The 20,904-nt window shown below is 40.9% G+C and overlaps 4 protein-coding genes and 1 long non-coding RNA gene across 5 annotated transcripts in view; all 5 read left to right on the forward strand.

Moving 5' to 3' along the window:
* LOC103513970 (apyrase) overlaps nucleotides 1–6,284 on the forward strand; it is a gene marked incomplete at its 5' end in the record, with an annotated part of 8,369 nt that extends 2,085 nt beyond the window's left edge. Inside the window, 4 exon segments of the mRNA XM_008478836.3 lie at nucleotides 2,396–2,498; nucleotides 2,835–2,975; nucleotides 3,863–4,063; nucleotides 5,712–6,284. Coding sequence (XP_008477058.2) covers nucleotides 2,396–2,498; nucleotides 2,835–2,975; nucleotides 3,863–4,063; nucleotides 5,712–5,860 — 594 coding nt within the window.
* Nucleotides 6,285–10,589: 4,305 nt separating this feature from the next.
* On the forward strand, nucleotides 10,590–11,938 carry LOC103513980 (probable cytochrome P450 4d20). The gene is made up of 3 exons (XM_008478847.2): nucleotides 10,590–10,603; nucleotides 10,949–11,091; nucleotides 11,595–11,938. The coding sequence occupies exons 2-3, from the start codon at nucleotides 10,959–10,961 to the stop codon at nucleotides 11,936–11,938; spliced, it is 477 nt and encodes a 158-aa protein (XP_008477069.1). The 5' UTR covers nucleotides 10,590–10,603; nucleotides 10,949–10,958.
* An 880-nt stretch (nucleotides 11,939–12,818) lies between these two features.
* On the forward strand, nucleotides 12,819–13,491 carry LOC113469357. Its single transcript, XR_003392804.1, has 2 exons — nucleotides 12,819–12,855; nucleotides 13,386–13,491. It is a non-coding gene; the product is annotated as an uncharacterized LOC113469357 (long non-coding RNA).
* A 365-nt stretch (nucleotides 13,492–13,856) lies between these two features.
* LOC103513987 (probable cytochrome P450 313a1) lies at nucleotides 13,857–15,042 on the forward strand. Its single transcript, XM_026826858.1, has 2 exons — nucleotides 13,857–14,154; nucleotides 14,963–15,042. The coding sequence occupies exons 1-2, from the start codon at nucleotides 13,857–13,859 to the stop codon at nucleotides 15,040–15,042; spliced, it is 378 nt and encodes a 125-aa protein (XP_026682659.1).
* An 832-nt stretch (nucleotides 15,043–15,874) lies between these two features.
* On the forward strand, nucleotides 15,875–18,702 carry LOC103513995 (cytochrome P450 4g15-like). The gene is made up of 5 exons (XM_008478862.3): nucleotides 15,875–16,019; nucleotides 16,679–16,875; nucleotides 17,142–17,284; nucleotides 17,841–17,887; nucleotides 18,667–18,702. The coding sequence occupies exons 1-5, from the start codon at nucleotides 15,903–15,905 to the stop codon at nucleotides 18,700–18,702; spliced, it is 540 nt and encodes a 179-aa protein (XP_008477084.2). The 5' UTR covers nucleotides 15,875–15,902.
* The last annotated feature ends 2,202 nt before the right edge of the window (nucleotides 18,703–20,904 follow it).

Raw genomic sequence — 20,904 nt, forward strand, 5'->3', positions numbered from 1 at the left:
GCCCCCCCCCTCTTCTCTTTCTTTGTAAATAGCATTATGTTCTGTCTTATTGAAAAATAAATTTTATTATTATTATTTTAAAAAAAAAGATACCCAAATACTGACAACCTAACTAACAAGCACCACAAAAAAAAAAGAAATAGAAATAGAAAGAAAAAGTAAGAACCTAAACGCACCTCAAAAAACGCCGCAAAAATATCCCAACATCAGTGAAAGTGAAACAACTTGGAAAACGACATGATTCTTCGGCCTTCTCAATGCACGCTGCTGATTTTGGCAGCTGTTCTTTTCGCACGGCCGTCAGAGGCCACCAGTAAGGCCTCGACTGGCGGCTACAACCTAACCATTATTCATTTCAACGATTTCCATGCTCGCTTTGAGCCCGTGGATGTTCGGACGTCCGGCCGATGTCATAAGGAGGATAAAAACTGTATTGGTAAGTTTCAAATCAATCTAATCTCGTTTTTTTTTTTTTTTTTTTTTTTTTTTTTAAAAACAATTTTTTTTTCTTTTATAATTTTCTCTGGATTCTCAATGCCAATTTTCCTTCCTGTAGATTCAACAAGTTCCCATACATTCTCTTTCCTCTCCTCCTTGACACCTCGGATTACAATGTTGATATGGCGGGAACGTTGTTGAAGATCCCGAAGATCTTCTTCTATCTTCTCATTCACATTTTGCAACATCCTGTTCTCTTCCTCCTTTGCCTCCAGTCTCTCCTTCAATGAACTTATCTCTTTTTCATTTTCTTTTATTTTCTTATCCATTTCCTTCATTTTGTTCTCATATGCTTCTATTTTTTTCAGTAAACAAGGCAATAACTCTAATAGTTCTCGATCGGACATAGATTTCACATCAGTAGTCATTTTGACAAGTAACTGGCTATTATGCAAAAATGAACGAAACACAGGAAACCTCTTATACACTGTGTAATCTTCCTGGTGTGTAAATTTGTCGAAATAGACTTTGTACTTCGTACAATGGAGAATCAAGACTATCAAGAGGCTCAATAAAATGTAGGTACCTACCTACTTTAACGTCTAAATTTTGTTACCTTGGAAAAAGCACGAAGCTACGTAAAATCTTCAGTTTTATGTTTCTGAATGAAGAAATAAAAAACCAACTGAACTATTATCAATTTCTTAAAAAACGTAAAAAAATATCACTTATGCTTAATATATCACAAAGACATTAACACCAATAGATAAAGGGGAAAAAGATCTTTAATTTGGTATCAGTTTTGTTTTAAAAGACACAAAAATCAATTTTTTTGACTAGAAAATATGGAGAGCAAATTAACACGACTTTTCAGTTTTTCACGACTTTTTTTAATTTCGATTGAATTTCAGACTATTGGGAATCACGAGTTGGACATATTTGTAAAAGGGCTGGTTCAGTATCTGAAGGTGTACAAATACCCCGTGGTAGCTTCTAATATTGATGCCTCACTAGTGCTTATTTAAGTAGGTAATCATTTTCTCGGAGCCCGCATTCCGAGACCAACAGGATTTAATTTCGATTGAATTTCAGACTATTGGGAATCATGAGTTGGACATATTTGTAAAAGGGCTGGTTCAGTATCTGAAGGTGTACAAATACCCCGTGGTAGCTTCTAATATTGATGCCTCACTAGTATCTGATGAGAGGCATACTACGGGAATGGGCATGCTACGACACAGACCACACGAGTCTAATAAAATATAGTAGTTGTTTTATTGCTACGAAATAAAAACGGTAGTGAAACACTCACCTTTTTCCTTTTTTTTTAATCCTAATTCTCACTTTGTTCTGTCACAGGCGGTTTCGCGCGGCTCTACACTCTCACTACCCGTCTGAAGGAGACCTATCCTAACTCCCTCGTACTAAATGCCGGGGATGTATTCACGGGAACTCTCTGGTTCTCTATGTTCAAGTGGAACGTGACGGCAACCTTCATGAACATGATCCCGCAAGATGCCACGGTAACTATAGTCACCAACTTTCCTCTATTAAATAAGTACATGATTGACCGAACGTATGTTTTAACTCGACCTTTTTTTTTTTTTTTTTTTTTTTTACAGTGATGTAAAATCTCTTTAAACAAGTCTCTAGTTTTGAGATACTTTCTTTACAGACACACACTCGGACCAAAGGCTGAAACTTTGAATGTATATTGTATAAGAGAAGGAAAGTAAAAAAAAGGATTCCATTCTTCTTTTGCAGGAAATACCCAATGCAGGTCGTATTGACGGAGCGAAGAGTTGGACATACGCGTCGGTAGGCAGTGATGTAAAATCTCTTTGAACAAGTCTCTAGTTTTGAGATACTTTCTTTACAGACACAGGCTGAAACTTTGAATGTATATTGTATAAGAAAAGGAAAGTAAAAAAAAAAGGATTCCATTCTTCTTTTGCAGGAAATACCCAATGCAGGTCGTATTGACGGAGCGAAGAGTTGGACATACGCGTCGGTAGCATTCCTCAACAGTGGCGGTATTCGAACCTCAATCCCCGAAGGAAGTAAGTAAACGCTCAATGGCATGGCATGCTTCACAAAAACACTGATGTTGGATTTCACCGATTTCAATAATGGGGGAATTTTTAATGGTCCAAAAAAGAGTTTTTAATGATCCAAACAGGAGTTTAAACACTATCAGGTAAACCTGATCAGGTGTACCTGTCGCCAGGTCTACCTGATAGTGAGTGGCTGGCCTTAGCTCAAAAATAGGAGTTTAAACACTATCAGGTAAACCTGATCAGGTGTACCTGTCGCCAGGTCTACCTGATAGTGAGTGGCTGGCCTTAGCTCAAAAATTGAAGCTCCAAAGTTGATATTCTCCCATTTTTCGTCCTCAGATATCACATATGAAGATGTTTTGGAGGTGATTCCATTCGAAGATAATTGGAGTACGTGTGAACTGAGAGGAATAGCTATCCGCTATGTGCTTGAGTTTTCAGCGGCAGATGAGAACTCCAAAGGTCCTATACAAGTGGCAGGTAATGATAAGTATACGTAATTAGTAATTAAGTAGTGCTTTATTTAGACTCTTAGATTGGAACAAGTTGTTCCATTATACTAACTGTTTATGTTTATGATAAGAACAATACAAGTATATGTACATAATATGTACATTGTACAATCGAGTGTTAAAATCCGTTACAGTTCGCATTTCAATTCTTTTACCTGACAGTCTTCTCTGAATTGTAATTTATTTATTTGCATCAAGTATAGATTATACCTAATATTGCAAGGGTAAATACATGAAAGGATAGTTAGAGAGGTATAATGAAAAATTCTGCCATTTCTGAGCCCATTTATGTAATTAATTATAAGTAGGTACTTATTAGGTATGTATATCAGGTCAGGTTTTGATAACATTCTAACCTCAAAATTTTCAAGTGTATCTAAATAAGCAGGAGATTACAGGCTCCATTGTGGACACCTTGGTGCGAAGGTATTAGGTATGTATATCAGGTCAGTTTTTGATAACATTCTAACCTCAAAATTTTCAAGTGTATCTAAATAAGCAGGAGATTACAGGCTCCATTGTGGACACCTTGGTGCGAAGATAGGTACGTATTAGGTATGTATATCAGGTCAGTTTTTGATAATATTCTAACCTCAAAATTTTCAAGTGTATCTAAATAAGCAGGAGATTACAGGCTCCATTGTGGACACCTTGGTGCGAAGGTCGATGTCTTTGGTCACCATTGTGGACACGCACTTAAGCCGTTCAAAAGATATTTAGCTATTCCGGGACTTTATAATAACCCTGTATTTCGCGATGTCTTTGGTCACCATTGTGGACACGCACTTAAGCCGTTCAAAAGATATTTAGCTATTCCGGGACTTTATAATAACCCTGTATTTATTTCAATTCCAGGTATCAAAGCCACGATCGACATGTCGAAGCCTTCCTACTCCCGAGTGTCCGACATACACGTCCTATGTTCGGACTGTCGGGTACCCCGATATCTGCCTCTGGATTCCACCAAGTGGTATCGGATAGCGGTCAACGATTTCGCCTACAACGGCGGTGACGGGTACACGATGTTCAAGAAGCACTCGCGCAACTACAGGCAAGGTAAAAGGTTATACAACATCCGAGTGTTATGTCTGGGCTACACGAGGGGTTTCAGCCCTACAATGAGAGAGAAAAAAAAAAAAAAAAAAAAAAAAAAAAGGGACCCAGCCCGGCATCGAAGATAGAAGGAAGACAGGATAGGAGAAAGCCAGCCCTTCCGAGAATGAACATTAGCCGTTCAGGATGAAATCCGCTCTCCCGGCATCGAAGATAGAAGGAAGACAGGATAGGAGAAAGCCAGCCCTTCCGAGAATGAACATTAGCCGTTCAGGATGAATTCCGTACCGAGCGGGAATCGATCCCGCGGCGAAGCGCTTACAAGGCAGACGCGCTACCAACCAAGCTAAATAAGCTGGCAAAAAAGCTTCATGTTTACCTTTTGCTTGGTAATTTACAGTTAATATTCTCTTTTCCAGATCCTCACATAGTGAAAGCACTGGAACCCTGGAAAGAGGACGTAAACAAAGTTGGAAAACAAGTGAAGGGCGATTCTGCGGTGTTATTGGATGCGAGCCATGGGGCGTGCTTTACGGGGGAATGTAATGTTGGGGCCATGCTCACGCAAGCTATGATTAACGAGGTAAGTTCACTCATTTCAAATTTGCAAATTTCATTACGATTTTTTAGCCAGAAAAATTTCATTCCCAAAGAGCCCACTGTGAGGTTAGGTGTAGGGGCAACTGCCCCAAAAGATTTTTTTTTTTAATATATACCCAAGCAGGTGAAAAGCCCCTTTTTGGCCAAAAGATGGGTTAAGCCTATAGGAATCTAAGCCAGCAGCAATAGCACGTTGAATCAGTTCCTCATGGATCTTGGTTGGTATCCGGATGAGTGACCATGTTTTCAATCTGGCCAATCGCGTGCTGGCTTTTCCCGATCCCATTCAGGCCGGGTGATGTTAATGTGAGTGAGGGGTACCTTTTCGCCGAATGGAGACTAAAACCCCCATCACTAAAGACCTTAACATTCCACAGTGATGTAAAATCTCTTTAAACAAGTCTCTAGTTTTGAGATACTCCCTTTACAGACACACACTCGGACCAAAGGCTGAAACTTTGAATGTATATTGTATAAGAGAAGGAAAGTAAAAAAAAAAAGGATTCCATTCTTCTTTTGCAGGAAATACCCAATGCAGGTCGTATTGACGGAGCGAAGAGTTGGACATACGCGTCGGTATATCAGGAACCTCTACACTATAGCATTCCAACACACTAATCAGGGGAAAAAGAACGATAATAGAGTTCTTCCACCATAAGTCTCCTAAACTAGGGTGTACCAGGAACTCTAATAGGTACACATGAACTGAGAAAAAAACTAGTTTGTGTGAGTAACTCTAATATATCAGGAACCTCGACACTATAGCATTCCGACACCCTAAATCAGGGGAAATAACACGTGAGTGACGAGCATTAGTCTCCTAAAACTTCTGGTACCTAGGTACTCTATCAGTAATTTTTTTCTCAGTGTGAGTTCCAAGAGAGTATGAAAAAGTATTAACAATTATTCCATTTGTGTGATGTAATTCGTTCAAATTCAAAATAGGTACCACTTTTTACCCTTAAAAGATACTTTTTCATACTTTCTTGGAAGCATGAAACATGCATGCTGAACACAGTTAAACATTCCGCCATTTGCATGTGTTTTCCAGGACGGAGGGACACGAAGATTCTGTTCGAGTATCTGCAAAAGTTCAGCCCCATCGTTCAAGACATCCCCGGAAATGTGGTGCACAAAGCGGGCTTCTCTCCTCGCACGTTGTTACAGAAGTATGCCAACATCATTGAGAGAATAAAATAAACACGAGAATATAGTGATAGATTAGTGGTTGACCCGTCCTTTGTACGGGATCAGTGCAGCGTAAGAGGCATGATTTTGAAGCGCCGCCATTTTGAATCTGGATGGAATGTGAAATTTTTAATATAGAAGATAAAGTAATATCAAAAAACAAATTAATTTATTTGTGTTAAAGCAGACGTTTGTGGATGTCACAGCATTACTAATTACCTCATTTGCAATCAATTTATGGAGAGTGGAAAGTTATTTTTATTTACAGAGGGAAACTATAACAATTAGAGTCCTTGTCTTGCAATCAATTTCCATATTTCAATAGTCTTTTTACTCCGGTAATGACTGGTACTCGATTTAAGTAGCTAGATTGTACTCACGAGGCTGAGTGCACCCTAAGATGATAAATATATGTACATATAAAAAGGAATTTAAATTGTGTTGGGCATTGTTATTTACCCCTTTTCTTGAAGCTTTTACAAGAGGGAAAAACTGTTTTAATTTTCTTTTACGCCATCTAGGATCCAGCTTTCAGAGTTTGATATTTGATTCAGTTCAAATTCTGATTTTTCATCAACTAAAACAACCATTTTTCATCAATCAATGATATAATTAGGGCTTATTAGGAGTACCTATATTGAATTATTAGGACTGTCGATATAGGACCTCAAGCTCAACAGGAAAAGCATTTTAATTTTGTCAGTGTTAACCATAAACACTTGCCACATAAGCATCGACGGCCGGTCGACTATGTGTGGACCCACTTTAGGGTTTTTTATTTCTTCAAGAGGGAAACTGTAACAACAGAGATTTTATCGTCCCGAAATCGAAGAGAGAAGTAGGAGAGGATAGGAGAAACCCAGCTGTTCCGAAAACGAACTTCATCAGCTAGCTTAGTTCGTTTGGAATGTAACGCGCCTGTTAAAGGCAAGAACGAAACTTGTCTGTTTAAGATAAATTTCGCCGTGGGCGGGAATCGAACCCGCGACATAGCGCTTACAACTTACAAGGCAACCTTTTTTTTTAATTTTTACCGTCTTTAACAATTTCTTGTCTTTCGTGGGGCCTCTCTTAAGACGTTATATTTTTGTGTAAATTCCGATGAGCTTGAGGTATTCCAACGTGGCCTTCTCCCTCAGGCTCACCAAGCAGAGAGGGCTTGATGTTTAGGGATGAACGTGCGGGTGCATGGCGGACGCAGTCCAATAGGTGTTTGACAGTCAGGTTTTCATCACAGAAACATAGAGGGGGCGTCAGGGCCGGATTACCCATAAGGCAGAATGGCAGACTGCCACGGGCCCCGCGCTTTTGGGGGCCCCGCGCTTTGATTAAGTAGTTGACTGAAGGAGGGGCGTCAATTAACTATTTGGGGATCCCCGCGAAACCTTGCCAGCGCCCCCAAAAGTATACACGCCTCTATCTGCACTCCCTTCTCTATTTTTATTCTACGCGCTACCGTTTGTCGATATTTTCTACCTCTGCCAGGAGTTCTTTTTTAGCACACCCTGTCTGAGACCCGTCAATTCGATGACAATTATAGTAAGATGCATCAAATTGTGTTGGGATTGGGGATTCGATTTTCATCTACAACTATTAAATATCTCAACAGTCATGCATTGGACAGGCAGAAAACTCGTCATTTTCGTAAGTACACCCAGATATTGTCAGCCTAGGTAGCTTCGAAGGTAGCGCCTGCCTTGTGAGCGCTAGGTCACGGATTAGATTCCCGCTCGCGGCGAACCTTATCCTAAACAGATAAGGTTCGTTCTCGGAACGGCTGGCTTCCTCCTATCCTGTTCTTTTCGCTTCGATTTCGGGACGATAAAATCTTTGTTGTTACAGATCCCTCTTTCAAACCTTTCGTAAGTACACCCAGATATTGTCAGCCTAGTTAGCTTCGAAGGTAGCGTCTGCCTTGTGAGCGCTAGGTCACGGATTAGATTCCCGCTCGGGGCGAACTTTATCCTAAACAGATAAGGTTTGTTCTTGGAACGGCTGGCTTTCTCCTATCCTGTTCTTTTCGCTTCGATTTCGGGACGATAAAATCTTTGTTGTTACAGATCCCTCTTTCAAACCTTTTCAATTACCTGCCTCGGTGGTGTAGTGGTCAAGACGTTTGCCTGGTCATCAGAAAGGTGTGGATTCAACCCCAGCCAAAAACCATATTATTTGAAAATTTCACTACAGTAATAGTTACAGCTTAGGCCAGCCACTCACTATTAACGACTGAAAAGATCCGCCTATTTGCCCCAAAAGATGTTTTTTTTTTAATATATACCCAAGCAGGTGAAAAGCCCCTTTTTGGCCAAAAGCTGGGTTAAGCCTATAGGAATCTAATCCAGCAGCAATAGCACGTTGAATCAGTTCCTCATGGATCTTGGTTGGTATCCGGATGAGTTTTCAATCTGGCCAATCGCGTGCTGGCTTTTCCCGATCCCATTCAGGCCGGGTGATGTTAATGTGAGTGAGGGGTACCTTTTCGCCACCTGGTCATCAGAAAGGTGTGGATTTAACCCCAGCTAAAAACCATATTATTTGAAAATTTCACTACAGTAATAGTTACAGCTTAGGCCAGCCACTCACTATTAACGACTGAAAAGATCCGCCTATCAGGTCTACCTGATAGTGTGTACTCATCAGGTAGACCTAACAGGCGGAACTTTTCAGTCGTACCTGTCAGGTCTACCTGATAGTATGTCTGCTCATCAGGTATCAAGTAGACCTGACAGATGTACCTGTTAGTTCTACGTGATATTGAGTGGCTGGCCTTACTTCTGGATTTTTTTTCTTGGGGTGAGCCTACACCTCCTTTTACCTTTTTCAATGGGACTGACTCCCAAAAGTCAATCAACCAAAATATTTTCTTTTAATTAATTTCATTTTGATCGACATATTTCCAGGACCCAAACGTGTGGTATTGTCTGTCCGGAATTTGGCTCCTCTTCTGGTTATGGCGAAGGCGGAAGCTCTATTACATTTCGTGGCAGTTGCCCGGACCACTGGCGTTACCCCTCATTGGCAACTTGTTTAGCATGCTAAGGCGGAGTGTGACCAAGATTATACCCCTGACGGATGAACTACTCAAAACTTTCGGCGGGTAAGTGCACCAACTAGTAACAAACCGATGATTGTCTGCGGTTCAGGACGAGCCAGCCAATGGCTACAGCTAGAGACCAACATCCCTGTGTAGCAGATACAAAAAGATACCTTCTCTTTATTCTGCTCGTTTCGAACCCGAAGAGAGAAAAAAGCCAGGATAGGAGAAAGTTAGCCGTACCGAGATCGAAACTTATCTAAAAACATCCCTGTGTAGCAGATACAAAAAGATACCTTTTCTTTATTCTGCTCGTTTCGAACCCGAAGAGAGAAAAAAGCCAGGATAGGAGAAAGTTAGCCGTACCGAGATCGAAACTTATCTAAAAGAGTGGTCAAGACGTTTGCCTGGTCATCAGAAAGGTGTGGATTCAACCCCAGCTAAAAACCATATTATTTGAAAATTTCACTACAGTAATAGTTACAGCTTAGGCCAGCCACTCACTATTAACGACTGAAAAGATCCGCCTATCATGTCTACCTGATAGTGTGTACTCATCAGGTAGACCTAACAGGCGGAACTTTTCAGTCGTACCTGACAGGTCTACCTGATAGTATGTCTGCTCATCAGGTATCAAGTAGACCTGACAGGTGTACCTGTTAGGTCTACGTGATATTGAGTGGCTGGCCTTACTTCTGGATTTTTTTTCTTGGGGTGAGCCTACACCTCCTATTACCTTTTTCAATGGGACTGACTCCCAAAAGTCAATCAACCAAAATATTCTCTTTTAATTAATTTCATTTTGATCGACATATTTCCAGGACCCAAACGTGTGGTATTGTCTGTTCGGAATTTGGCTCCTCTTCTAGGTAGACCTGATAGTGTGTACTCATCAGGTAGACCGAACAGGCGGAACTTTTCAGTCGTACCTGTCAGGTTTACCTGACAGTATGTCTGCTCATCAGGTATCACTGACAGGTGTACCTGTTAGGTCTACGTGATATTGAGTGGCTGGCCTTACTTCTGGATTTTTTTCTAGGGGTGAGCCTACACCTCCTTTTACGTTTTTCGATGGGACTGACTCCCAAAAGTCAATCAACCAAAAGATTCTCTTTTAATTAATTTCATTTTGATCGACATATTTCCAGGACCCAAACGTGTGGTATTGTCTGTTCGGAATTTGGCTCCTCTTCTGGTTATGGCGAAGGCGAAAGCTCTATTACATTTCGTGGCAGTTGTCCGGACCACTGGCGTTACCCCTCATTGGCAACTTGTTTAGCATGCTAGGGCGGAGTGTGACCAAGATTATACCCCTGACGGATGAACTACTCAAAAGAAGCTCTATTACATTTCGTGGCAGTTGCCCGGACCGCTGGCGTTACCCCTCATTGGCAACTTGTTTAGCATGCTAGGGCGGAGTGTGACCAAGATTATACCCCTGACGGATGAACTACTCAAAAAAAAAGTTCCTTTACCCCAGAAGTCTGAACGGTCCTATTTGGGCTTCTGTCCGGGTCCTTTGGAAGGTGCGTTCGCTGCCTGCCTTATAAGCGCTACGTCGCGAGCTAGATTCCCGGCCGGAGCGAACTTTGTCCTAAACAGATAAGGCTCGTCCTCAGAACGGCTGGCTTTCGCCTAACCTGTCCCCTTTCTATCTTCGATTTTTAGACGATAAGACTCTGTTGTTACAGTTCCCTCTGGCTACTCAAAACGTTCGGCGGGTAAGTGCACCAACTAGTAACAAACCGATGATTGTCTGCGGTTCAGGACGAGCCAGCCAATTCAACATGGCTACAGCTAGAGACCATCATCCCTGTGTAGCAGATACAAAAAGATACCTTTTCTTTATTCTGCTATTGCCCTCGGCGAAAGCTAAAGCCGTTAAAACAACAACAACAACTAGTAATAAACTTATTTCGTAGCAATGAAACAACTGCTACATTAGACGCATGTGGTCTGTGTCGTAGCATGCTCATCCCGTAGTATGCCTCTCATCAGATTATCTAAAAGCCAGCCGTTCCGAGGCCAAAACTTACCTGACCTAGACTTTAATTTTAATTCCAAAGGTCCACCAGAATGATCAGACTGTGGGCCGCAACAGACCTGTACATCATCGTCGCAGATGCCAGTGTTGCCAATCAAGTCAATGCCCTAGCACTTACCAAGGCGGACTTCTATGAACACTTCGCAACACCGTATATGAGAAAAGGTAAAATTTTATTGCGCCATTGAATATTATTGTAGTGACTCCGGCTGTAGACAATTGGTGATGGCAGAATAAAGAAAGCATATCTTCTTTTCTCCCATACACCAGGGTGATGGTCTTTACCCATGTTAAATTGGCTCCTGAACCGCAGTCAACCATCGTGAGGACTTGTGCTTGTTCTTTAAAAGCAGAGAGAACCCTTTGAAAACTGCTAGCTAGCTAGGCTGAATGGTGATGGCAGAATAAAGAAAGGATATCTTCTTTTCTCCCATACACCAGGGTGATGGTCTTTACCCATGTTAAATTGGCTCGTCCTGAACCGCAGTCAACCATCGTGAGGACTTGTGCTTGTTCTTTAAAAGCAGAGAGAACCCTTTGAAAACTGCTAGCTAGCTAGCTAGCTAGGCTGGTTAGAGTTATAGTTCTTTATAGTCCCACAGCTAGAGAATAGGTGCCTCATATGATCGCCCCAACTAGCCCTAGGGAAAAAATCCTCTAAATTTCAGGAATACTGGTTGACACGAACGTGCCACACTGGCGCGCCTCGCGGAAGGTGGTCACGCGTGTATTTCATTACTCAACGCTGAAAGCGTTCCTTCCGATCTTTCACGAAGAGAGCCGAATTCTGGTCGAAAAGATGAGACGGTATGCTCGGGGCGGCTCGAGTTTTCATCCCCCGCGGCTCATGGTGTTGGCAACATTTAGTACTATCATGCGCACAACGCTGGGGATCAACACGCATGCGCAGCTGAGCGAAGAGCAGCCTTTCATTGTAGCGATGCATACGATCATGCAGGTATGTAACTTGAACTTTGAACTGTCGATTTCTACTGCGCTCGGGGCGGCTTGAGTTTTCATCCCCCGCGGCTCATGGAGTTGGCAACGTTTAGTACGATCATGCGCACAACGCTGGGCATCAACACGCATGCACAGCTGAGCGAAGAGCAGCCTTTCATTGTAGCGATGCATACGATCATGCAGGTATGTAACTTGAACTTTGAACTGTCGATTTCTACTGAGTAGTTTACAGTGACTTTAATTAAACCCCTTAAAAATCTCCATGGTTTTATTTAGTTCATCTGTCATCAACTCATCATGTAAATGGGTTTCTAATTTAAAATTTGACTTTGGAAAACAGAGATTCATCCAAATTTTTGAACTTTTACTGTAAATTTTTACACAGTAAAACCCTGTTTTTCCACTTAATACAAGTCCTTCAACGTGATACCTAAGGCCAGCCACTCACCATTAGGTAGAACTGATAGTGTGCCATTTAAGTTAGGTTGGAAGAACTCCATTCAGGGTGATTCAGGGTGTTGGAATGCTACATTATAGTGTCGAGCTCCCCAATATAGAGCTCAATATTAGAGTTCCGGGACCCCGTAACTCGATTGGGCTTCCGGCACCCTAGTTTTTCTCTCACGGATCTCCCAATATGTTCACATTAAGGAGAAAACTTTGCTGTTGTTTTGTTGTTTCACCGGCTTTAATTTTCTTCTATTCTTTAACGGCACTAAAAGCTTTAGCGCCTACACATTTAAGAGGAAACTTTGTCGTACGTAAGTGTGGATTCTGCTTAATAATAAAATTATACTATTGTAAATTTTATTACAGCACATTTCGATAGTTCGGGAGTTTGAAGTTCTGCCCGTGGAGGCGTACAAGACGATGGCCCAAGTTGAGGAGGCCATCCGGTTGAACTTTACTCTGGACCTGGATGAACCTTGCCACGTATTCCTGGCCATACATCCCGATATTCAGAACAAAGTAAGTTCGTTACTGTATACCTCCAAAAGGTGTGTCCAAACATGGTCGACCGGCCGACGATCGACGAGGTGAATCTATGTTGTTGAGGCAGTGTGGACGGTTCAGTCGACATGGATCGATCTCGACTGTCGATCTGATCGTTGTCGGTCGACTATGTGTGGACCCACCTTAGGGTTTTTTATTTCTTCAAGAGGGAAACTGTAACAACAGAGATTTTATCGCCCCGAAATCGAAGAGAGAAGTAGGAGAGGATAGGAGAAACCCAGCTGTTCCGAAAACAAACTTCATCAGCTAGCTTAGTTCGTTTGGAATGTAACGCGCCTGTTAAAGGCAAGAACGAAACTTGTCTGTTTAAGATAAATTTCGCCGTGGGCGGGAATCGAACCCGCGACATAGCGCTTACAAATTACAAGGCAACCTTTCAAGCTAACTAGACTGGCTTTTCTTTTTCTAGGCTAGCTTCACAGAAATTACGCATTCTTCTCATAATTTCGTTTTACATATACTCGTACATAATTTCGTTTTTCAAGGTTTATGAAGAGATCATTCAAACCCTTGGTGACAATACAAGTAGCTGTCCGAGCTACGAAGACCTGATGAAGTTGGACTACTTGGAAATGGTACTCAAGGAAACCCTACGTATGTCTCCGGCTGGCATTGGGGCGTGGTTCTTTCAAACAGGTAACTGTGAGTGACTCTAGTGTGGCCTATTCTTATCCTGCTAAGGACTACCTCATCATATCTCCTGGACTGTTGGTATGTTTTCCAGTTCGAGATTATAGGTTTGATTTGTTTTAAGCCAAACCTTTCAAGCTAACTAGACTGGCTTTTCTTTTTCTAGGCCAGCTTCACAGAAATTACTCGGAATTCTTCTCATAATTTCGTTTTACATATACATAATTTCGTTTTTCAAGGTTTATGAAGAGATTATTCAAACCCTTGGTGACAATACAAGCAGCTGTCCGAGCTACGAAGACCTGATGAAGTTGGACTACTTGGAAATGGTACTCAAGGAAACCCTACGTATGTCTCCGGCTGGCATTGTCGGAATTCTTCTCATAATTTCGTTTTACATATACATAATTTCGTTTTTCAAGGTTTATGACGAGATCATTCAAACCCTTGGTGACAATACAAGCACCTGTCCGAGCTACGAAGACCTGATGAAGTTGGACTACTTGGAAATGGTACTCAAGGAAACCCTACGTATGTCTCCGGCTGGCATTGGTACAGCAAGAAAAGTCACGGAAGATATTAAAGTTACAAGTTCCGATGGAAAACAGTATACGTTCCCTACTGGTAGGTGAAAGGGTCTGCCTGTCGCGGCACTATGAACACTTCAACAGAAGAGTTGCGGCAAAACTAGTCGTCTCAATTTAGAATAGAATAAAATATACCTTGTTTATCCAACTCGAATGAGACTGAAAAGTTCCTTTGCCCCAGAAGTCTGAACGGTCCTATTTGGGCTTCTGTCCGGGTCCTTTGGAAGGTGCGTTCGCTGCCTGCCTTATAAGCGCTACGTCGCTGAAGATATTAAAGTTACAAGTTCCGATGGAAAACAGTATACGTTCCCTACTGGTAGGTAAAAGGGTCTGCCTGTCGCGGCACTATGAACACTTCAACAGAAGAGTTGCGGCAAAACTAGTCGTCTCAATTTAGAATAGAATAAAATATACCTTGTTTATCCAACTCGAATGAGACTAAAAAGTTCCTTTACCCCAGAAGTCTGAACGGTCCTATTTGGGCTTCTGTCCGGGTCCTTTGGAAGGTGCGTTCGCTGCCTGCCTTATAAGCGCTACGTCGCGAGCTAGATTCCCGCCCGGAGCGAACTTTGTCCTAAACAGATAAGGCTCGCCCTCAGAACGGCTGGCTTTCGCCTAACCTGTCCCCTTTCTATCTTCGATTTTTAGACGATAAGACTCTGTTGTTACAGTTCCCTCTGGTTCAAAAATCTCTTGGGAAAAACATCAGTTGCTATTTGTAATTTAAGTATAACTTGTGCTTTATGTAGAGACAGTAGAGCTTTAAGTAGTTTAAAAGTTTATAGTTCCTTCTATTAAACCTCTTCAAACCTGAATCCTCCTCTTTTGCCCTCCCCCTCTCTCAGGCGTCACAATCGTAACAGTCGCCGAGCACATACATAGAAGTTCTCACTATTATGACCTTAAGCAGTTTAAAAGTTTATAGTTCCTTCTATTAAACCTCTTCAAACCTTAATCCTCCTCTTTTGCCCTCCCCCTCTCTCAGGCGTCACAATCGTAACAGTCGCCGAGCACATACATAGAAGTTCTCACTATTATGACCCACATAAGCACAATCAACGTAGTTCCTCAGACAATACACCTTGATTATGACTGTACTTGACTTGGACTAAAGGCTAAAGGCACAAAATCCAAAGTCCAACGCGTTAACCACTACACCACTAAAGTTGGTACATTTAGACCTAGCACCTCCGGGTTTAGAGGCAGTGCTCTTGACCACTGGCCACAGATAGCAGTAGTCTCGAAAACAAAGTGTCAATTCGACATTTGGATACCCACAATCAGAGACTTGTAATGAAAAATCAGAATGATGACAGGTCGTAAATTTAAAAATAAATAAGAAAAATCAACATAATATCTGAATACAGGATTGCAGTTGAAAATAATACCGTCATTGAACTTCCAAAGCATGCTCAACGTTGGAGACCTACGGAAACCAGGCCCTATTCCACGACAGGCTCTAATCGTAACCCTGCAGGGCAGATTGCTTAGGCATTTAGGGCCACATGTCTGCAATTAATCTCGTATAGCAGGTAAATATAATGAAAATATCTGCCCATAAGCCCATAACTTGGAGCACCCTCCCATCGATTAAGTATTGACTGAAGGAGGGCGTCAATTAACTATTTGGGGATCCCCGCGAAACCTTGAGGGCCCCCAAAAGTATACACGCCTCTATCTGCACTCCCTTCTCTATTTTTATTCTACGCGCTACCGTTTGTCGATATTTTCTACCTCTGCCAGGAGTTCTTTTTTAGCACACCCTGTTTGAGACCCGTCAATTCGATGACAATTATAGTAAGATGCATCAAATTGTGTTGGGATTGGGGATTCGATTTTCATCTACAACTATTAAATATCTCAACAGTCATGCATTGGACAGGCAGAAAACTCTTCATTTTCGTAAGTACACCCAGATATTGTCAGCCTAGTTAGCTTCGAAGGTAGCGTCTGCCTTGTGAGCGCTAGGTCACGGATTAGATTCCCGCTCGGGGCGAACTTTATCCTAAACAGATAAGGTTTGTTCTTGGAACGGCTGGCTTTCTCCTATCCTGTTCTTTTCGCTTCGATTTCGGGACGATAAAATCTTTGTTGTTACAGATCCCTCTTTCAAACCTTTTCAATTACCTGCCTCGGTGGTGTAGTGGTCAAGACGTTTGCCTGGTCATCAGAAAGGTGTGGATTCAACCCCAGCCAAAAACCATATTATTTGAAAATTTCACTACAGTAATAGTTACAGCTTAGGCCAGCCACTCACTATTAACGACTGAAAAGATCCAGGTAGACCTGATAGTGTGTACTCATCAGGTAGACCGAACAGGCGGAACTTTTCAGTCGTACCTGTCAGGTTACCTGACAGTATGTCTGCTCATCAGGTATCAAGCTGCACAGGTGTACCTGTTAGTTCTACGTGATATTGAGTGGCTGGCCTTACTTCTGGATTTTTTTCTAGGGGTGAGCCTACACCTCCTTTTACGTTTTTCGATGGGACTGACTCCCAAAAGTCAATCAACCAAAATATTCTCTTTTAATTAATTTCATTTTGATCGACATATTTCCAGGACCCAAACGTGTGGTATTGTCTGTTCGGAATTTGGCTCCTCTTCTGGTTATGGCGAAGGCGGAAGCTCTATTACATTTCGTGGCAGTTGCCCGGACCACTGGCGTTACCCCTCATTGGCAACTTGTTTAGCATGCTAGGGCGGAGTGTGACCAAGATTATACCCCTGACGGATGAACTACTCAAAACGTTCGGCGGGTAAGTGCACCAACTAGTAACAAACCGATGATTGTCTGCGGTTCAGGACGAGCCAGCCAATTCAACATGGCTACAGCTAGAGACCAACATCCCTGTGTAGCAGATACAAAAAGATACCTTCTCTTTATTCTGCTCGTTTCGAACCCGAAGAGAGAAAAAAGCCAGGATAGGAGAAAGTTAGCCGTACCGAGATCGAAACTTATCTAAAAGCCAGCCGTTCCGAGGCCAAAACTTACCTGACCTAGACTTTAATTTTAATTCCAAAGGTCCACCAGAATGATCAGACTGTGGGCCGCAACAGACCTGTACATCATCGTCGCAGATGCCAGTGTTGCCAATCAAGTCAATGCCCTAGCACTTACCAAGGCGGACTTCTATGAACACTTCGCAACACCGTATATGAGAAAAGGTAAAATTCTATTGCGCGATTGAATATTATTGTTGTGACTCCGGCTGTAGACAAATGGTGATGGCAGAATAAAGAAAGGATATCTTCTTTTCTTCCATACACCAGGGTGATGGTCTTTACCCATGTTAAATTGGCTCCTCCTGAACCGCAGTCAACCATCGTGAGGACTTGTGCTTGTTCTTAGCGGACTTCTATGAACACTTCGCAACACCGTATATGAGAAAAGGTAACATTCTATTGCGCGATTGAATATTATTGTTGTGACTCCGGCTGTAGACGAATGGTGATGGCAGAATAAAGAAAGGATACCTTTTCTCCCATACACCAGGGTGATGGTCTTTACCCATGTTAAATTGGCTCCTCCTGAACCGCAGTCAACCATCGTGAGGACTTGTGCTTGTTCTTTAAAAGCAGAGAGAACCCTTTGAAACTGCTAGCTAGCTAGGCTGGTTAGGGTTATCTGTTCTCCTTCCTCTTTAGAGTCCCACAGCAAGAGAATAGGTGCCTCATATGATCGACCCAACTAGCCCTAGGGAAAAAATCCTCTAAATTTCAGGAATACTGGTTGACACGAACGTGCCACACTGGCGCGCCTCGCGGAAGGTATACCTACACAATTTGGAGTACGCATACATTGTTTTTTGGGGGAAAAGGAATATACATATATGCGGCGCAATAGTAAAATTGTTTGTGTTTCTCAAAACTTGATTGTGTTTCTTTTCTAGCTATCATATCAATATATCCAATGATGACTCTTTCGACTTTGGAAATGGAAACCTTTTCAAATACTTTTTCTTCAAATAATATGTATAGATTGTATAGGTCTGGTACATAACGCGTATTCATATTACATATGTAAGAATAGACGAGTAAGAAAATACAAAATAATGATGAATGAAAAAAACCCGATTTCCTTTCCGATCTTCCCACTGAATTCCGGTACCAAGGTACATCATGGTACGCGAAAAAATCAATACAAATATTTCGAAGGGGAATGTTCATTGTCTCTTGAACTAACTTTCGAGCTGCATTTTTCGTGAAACTTTCATATTCATACTTATGTAAATGTGTGTCTGTCGTACGTGTTTTGTTTTCAACTATTTCTAAAGTTTCGAGTTTCGTTTTCTACTGCGGGAATAATAATAATAATAATAATAGTGCTTATTTATACTGCTCGCATAGGACTGAAAAGTCCCTTTACTCCAGCAGTAGGCTACTACTTAAGTTTCGAGTTTCGTTTTCTACTGCGGAAATAAAGGGACTTTTCAGTCTCATTCTGGCAGTATACACACCGTACACAGGGTACCTAATTGCAGGTATTCCGAATACATATTTAGTTACTATACTAGTGTTTTATACTAGTTTTTCTTTTCTCCTTTCAGCAAAGTTTTGAGTTTCGTTTTCTACTGCGGGAATAAAGGGACTTTTCAGTCTCATTCTGGCAGTATACACGCCGTACACAGGGTACCTAATTGCAGGTATTCCGAATACATATTTAGTTACTATACTTGTGTTTTATACTAGTTTTTCTTTTCTTCTTTCAGTTATTCTTTAAAAGTTAAATGTAGTTTGTTTGTGTAGGTATTCTCTGTTGCTCCCTTTTCCTACCTTCCTTGATGACTATACTCTCAAATTATATGAGGATAAAATTCCATACCTCGGCTGGGATTGAACACACGCCCTCCTGTTTACCAGGCGAGCGCCTTGACCACTACACCTACTGAATGACCACTACGACCACTGAATAAAGGGACTTTTCAGTCTCATTCTGACAGTATACACACCGTACACAGGGTACCTAATTGCAGGTATTCCGAATACATATTTAGTTATTATACTAGTGTTTTATACTAGTTTTTCTTTTGTCCTTTCAGTTATTCTTTAAAAGTTAAATGTAGTTTGTTTGTGTATTCTCTGTTGCTCCCTTTTCCTACCTTCCTTGATGACTATAAAGTGACTATCTTTTTTTGGCAATTTCATGTCGTGATAATATGTAGGTCGTTTTGTTTTTGCATAAATTTCGTTTTCGTAATCACGACAAGGTCGAACTCTCCTTTCAGTTATTCTTTAAAAGTTAAATGTAGTTTGTTTGTGTATTCTCTGTTGCTCCCTTTTCTTACCTTCCTTGATGACTATAAAGTGACTATCTTTTTTTTTGGCAATCTCATGTCGTGATAATATGTAGGTCGTTTTGTTTTTGCATAAATTTCGTTTTCGTAATCACGACAAGGTCGAACTAGAAAACATTTTTGTCTTTTTTTTTCTGAAAAATGTGTTTGCTGAACAACGACGGAGTTCTTTTACAAGTTGGTAAGTTTTTTCCACTAAAATCTTCTTCAGTAGTTTATTTATTTTATTTTTTCATTAAATCTTTGTTGTTGTTGTTGTTGTTGTTGTTGTTGTTGTTGTTGTTGTTGTTGTAGCGGCTTTAGCTTTCGCCGAATGGCGATAGCAGAATAGGTTTATAATTTATACCGCAGTACCTACTCCATATTTACTTATTTGTTTTTGTTTTTCATTTAAGAATGCTTGGACAATTAGGTGTGTAGGTAATCCCGAAGTAAGTTTCCAAGCCCGAAGTAAGTTTCAAATACTTACCTAGTGTGCACTTCTTGTGTGCAATTTTCTACGTGTTATTAAAGAAAATTAAACTATTCTTTTTAAAATTGCCAAACTTTTGGAGTGTTAGTAGGTAGTGTCAAAAATTTTGTTTTGTTTAAATTTCGATATAATTTAGAAAGAAAGTGGCACCTCAGTCAAAATAAACAAACAAAATATAATAATAAAAATGAAAATTGACACATAAAAAAAAAAGAAAAAAGTTATTTGAAATACATACTCGTTTAATCTTGTGAGTTGTGATAAACCTAAGGTCCAAAAATGCAAACTAAAGGAAAAAAGTTATTTGAAATACATACTCGTTTAATCTTGTGAGTTGTGATAAACCTAAGGTCCAAAAATGCAAACTAAAGAAAACTCTAATTAAAATCTAGTGAATTACTTCCTTCCTAATTCTTCAGATCTTTTCAATTTAACCCTGGTGGTAGCTAGGTATAGTGCCATTACTTACCAACTTACCCTAATCCCTAATGCATCTATTTGGATAACTCATTAATCATTACGTGTCCCATCCGCCCTTCTTTCGCCTATTATAATCAACGTTCTAGCGATATCTTCCGATGAAATTCTATAGTTACCTCATTAATATCTATCTAGGTGGATACATAATTATGTCATTATGTGCCTAATATTGTAAGTACTGTACCCAGGTACATAGTATTTGTACCCATTGTAGGTACTGTACACAGATATTATAGTACCTAGGTACTTGTACAATTAGCTACTTGTATTATTATTAGCTTCTTACAGAGCTCATGTAGTACCCACCAATAATGTATGGTATTCTAATATAGCCTGTACCGCGAATACCTACCACGATATCTTGTAGAATCACTGCATTGAACATGGATATAGCTTGAACATAACTATAGTACCTAGTGGGTACTTGTACATTTAGCTACTTGTATTATTATTATTATTAGCTTCTTACAGAGCTCATGTAGTACCCACCTATAATGTATGTATTCTATAGCCTGTACCGCGAATACCTACCACGATAT

Source organism: Diaphorina citri, unplaced genomic scaffold (genome assembly GCF_000475195.1).
Source record: "Diaphorina citri unplaced genomic scaffold, Diaci psyllid genome assembly version 1.1 scaffold42, whole genome shotgun sequence".
NCBI classification, from domain to species: Eukaryota; Metazoa; Arthropoda; class Insecta; order Hemiptera; family Psyllidae; genus Diaphorina; species Diaphorina citri.